Source organism: Pistacia vera, unplaced genomic scaffold (genome assembly GCF_008641045.1).
Source record: "Pistacia vera cultivar Batoury unplaced genomic scaffold, PisVer_v2 Contig1103, whole genome shotgun sequence".
Taxonomy (NCBI): domain Eukaryota; kingdom Viridiplantae; phylum Streptophyta; class Magnoliopsida; order Sapindales; family Anacardiaceae; genus Pistacia; species Pistacia vera.
This window is the reverse complement of record NW_022195142.1, coordinates 165,053-167,877: the sequence shown is the minus strand read 5'-3', so window position 1 is coordinate 167,877 and position 2,825 is coordinate 165,053. Positions and strand designations below refer to the sequence as shown.

Genomic DNA, 2,825 nt, shown 5'->3' with positions numbered 1-2,825 from the left:
TGACACGTCGAACCCACTCCATTGCTACATCAATTAATCAGAATATTCAAATAGATCCAGGGTTTAGTGCAACACTCACGTGTGATAGGCTGAGATTCATTTTTTCACACGCTCGAAAATCCATATATGAAAATTACTATTATGGATAGAGAGGCCGAAACTGCCTATAAATATGTGACCTCGTTTCTACTTTAACTTAGGAGACACAAGCAGCTTGAGTGTTCTCCATACACATATTTCACTCCTCTTCCTTGCGTTTTTATACAAAAGTCCTTAAAAGAGTAGAAAAAAAAAATGGAAGGACAAGGTGGTTGTGCCAATTTTCTTCAAAGGTGTAAGCCTTATATTGCCATGATATCTCTGCAATTTGGCTATGCCGGGATGAATATCATCACTAAGGTTTCTCTTAACCGAGGAATGAGCCATTACGTTCTGGTCGTTTACAGGCATGCCTTTGCTACCGCAGTCATTGCTCCTTTTGCTATCGTTCTTGAGAGGTAGACATAATATATATATCAGCAAGTTTTGTCTAATTGGTTCGAATATGAATTCGTTTTAATTTTAATTTTAATTTTAATTTTAATTTTACAGGAAAGTGAGGCCAAAGATTACGTTTACCATTTTCGTGCAACTTTTTGTGCTGGGTTTACTTGGGTTAGTGTTTGTTTCCATAATACAGCATACTTTTGGTAATCGAGCTCATATAAAAAGTTCAAGTCCAACATAATTTTTCCTTTCTTCGTCTTATAGGCCTGTTATTGACCAAAACTTCTACTACGCTGGGTTGAAGTTCACATCCCCCACTTTCTCTTGCGCCATGAGTAATATGTTACCTGCAATGACATTTGTCATGGCAGTTCTCTGCAGGTATTATATATATAACTAAAATCATCGTCATAAACTTGACGTTGCTCTCTGTTTTTTTCATTATGTTGGAACCATTTATTGATGGGATTTTCTGGATAAAGGATGGAGCTGGTGGACTTCAAGAAAGTTAGATGCCAAGCAAAGGTGCTGGGAACTATAGTGACTGTGGCTGGAGCTATGTTGATGACACTATACAAAGGCCACGTCATTAATATGATTTGGTCTGAAGCCGTCCACGCTCAAACATCCTCTGCATCTGAAGCAACTGGTTCCACTGACAAAGACTGGCTTAAGGGTTCCATTCTCTTAATTTTGGCTACATTCGCTTGGGCTGCATTTTTCATTCTTCAGGTAACAAAAGATAACAAATAAACATTTTCAAATTGTAAATTTTTTGACTTTAAGTTGTACTAAATTAACATATATACGGTGACTTGTTATACAGGCAGTGACAATGAGGAAATACACGGCGCAGCTCTCACTGACAGCCATTGTGTGCTTTTTGGGAACATTACAGTCCATTGCTGTTACCTTTGTCATGGAACACAAACCCTCTGCTTGGACAATTGGTTGGGACATGAATCTCCTCGCTGCTGCCTATGCTGTAAGTCTCTCTCTTTCTGATCCATCTCTCTCAATTTATTACTTGACTAAGTAACTAATGAAGACATAATTCTATTTTGATGTACAGGGTATTGTATCATCAAGCATTGCATACTACGTTCAAGGGCTGGTGATGCAGAAAAGAGGGCCTGTCTTTGTGACGGCTTTCAGCCCTCTTATGATGATCATTGTGGCAATCATGGGCTCATTTATTTTGGCTGAAAAAATCTATGTTGGAGGGTAATTACTGTTTCTCATGTCAATATATATATAACTCAACATCTTCTTTTTAGTTAGCTCTAACTTATTTTTTCAATATTATTTTGGTGGTTTTCAGTGTTCTTGGAGCTGTTCTGATTGTCATGGGACTTTACGCTGTTTTGTGGGGTAAATACAAGGAATACAAAGAAAAGGAAGCCGAGACAATTCCTGAACCCATCAAGGGAAGTGGAGAAACAAATGACCACAGTCCGACTAATATGATTACTGACTTTGAAGCCAATGATGTCGAAATGCAAAAGAACGCTATTGAAATTAAGGCCTAATTAACAATGATAATCACTAATTAGTTAATTAAAAGAAAGGAGAGAAAGAAAGAGGATCAATAATGATAGTGTGATTAATTACAAGGTGGCCATCGAGGGGAGAAAATGAGACTTTTTTTCTTAATTTTCCTTTTTTTTTTTTGGCCCCTTTGAGTTTAATCATGCAATCTTGTATTATCTTCCATGTAAGCTAATTTTGTAATTTATATAAAAGGAAATGAGAAAATGCAGAATCCTTTTTTTGGTTTCTATTTGTTCTTGATCTTCTATGTGATTTTGATGTAGGTGTCTTGTTTGTTTTGTCCCACTGAATAATTTGATAAATATTTTTAGAAAATGAAAAGTTGCTGACGTCTGATGCAGATTCCACTAAGATTGCTAGTGGCTAATCTTGTTTTTTTGTTTTTAATTAATTTTTACTAATTGGTCGAGTTTCATGTGGCTACTGGGCATCGAATTTATGTACACGTACGCTAATTGATGTGCATAATGATGCTTTCGCTTTTATCAATTATGTATTAATTTGTCTTTCACCACATGAAAAATGATATAAACGTCAGCTAAAAAGATTCTCAGAATAACCTATAAATTGAAGGCTTTAATCATGATATGAAAGTTAATTAATTGTCACATTAAAATTTTCGCTTATGTTCTAGCTTTTACTAAAATATTCTTATCCATATCAATTCTCTGGGATATAAAACTTAGCCTAGCTATTAAATAAATATATAACGCTACAATATACTTGGCCCTTATGCATCATGGTATAAATATAAGGTTCAAAATTAGGAAAACGGATTAAGACCTAAT

At 35.4% G+C, this 2,825-nt stretch overlaps 1 protein-coding gene across 1 annotated transcript; it reads left to right on the top strand.

Moving 5' to 3' along the window:
• The first annotated feature begins 210 nt into the window (after positions 1–210).
• On the top strand, positions 211–2,268 carry LOC116139725 (WAT1-related protein At5g07050-like). Its single transcript, XM_031425390.1, has 7 exons — positions 211–497; positions 592–654; positions 751–867; positions 969–1,218; positions 1,313–1,471; positions 1,559–1,710; positions 1,808–2,268. The coding sequence occupies exons 1-7, from the start codon at positions 295–297 to the stop codon at positions 2,013–2,015; spliced, it is 1,152 nt and encodes a 383-aa protein (XP_031281250.1). The 5' UTR covers positions 211–294; the 3' UTR covers positions 2,016–2,268.
• The last annotated feature ends 557 nt before the right edge of the window (positions 2,269–2,825 follow it).

Bases quoted from the DNA above. Each gene is read 5' to 3' on its own strand.
- LOC116139725 (XM_031425390.1), top strand. From the start codon at position 295: ATGGAAGGACAAGGTGGTTGTGCCAATTTTCTTCAAAGGTGTAAGCCT. The intron at 868-968 runs GTATTATATATA...TTCTGGATAAAG, and splicing joins GTCATGGCAGTTCTCTGCAG to GATGGAGCTGGTGGACTTCA. The intron at 1,711-1,807 runs GTAATTACTGTT...GGTGGTTTTCAG, and splicing joins GAAAAAATCTATGTTGGAGG to TGTTCTTGGAGCTGTTCTGA.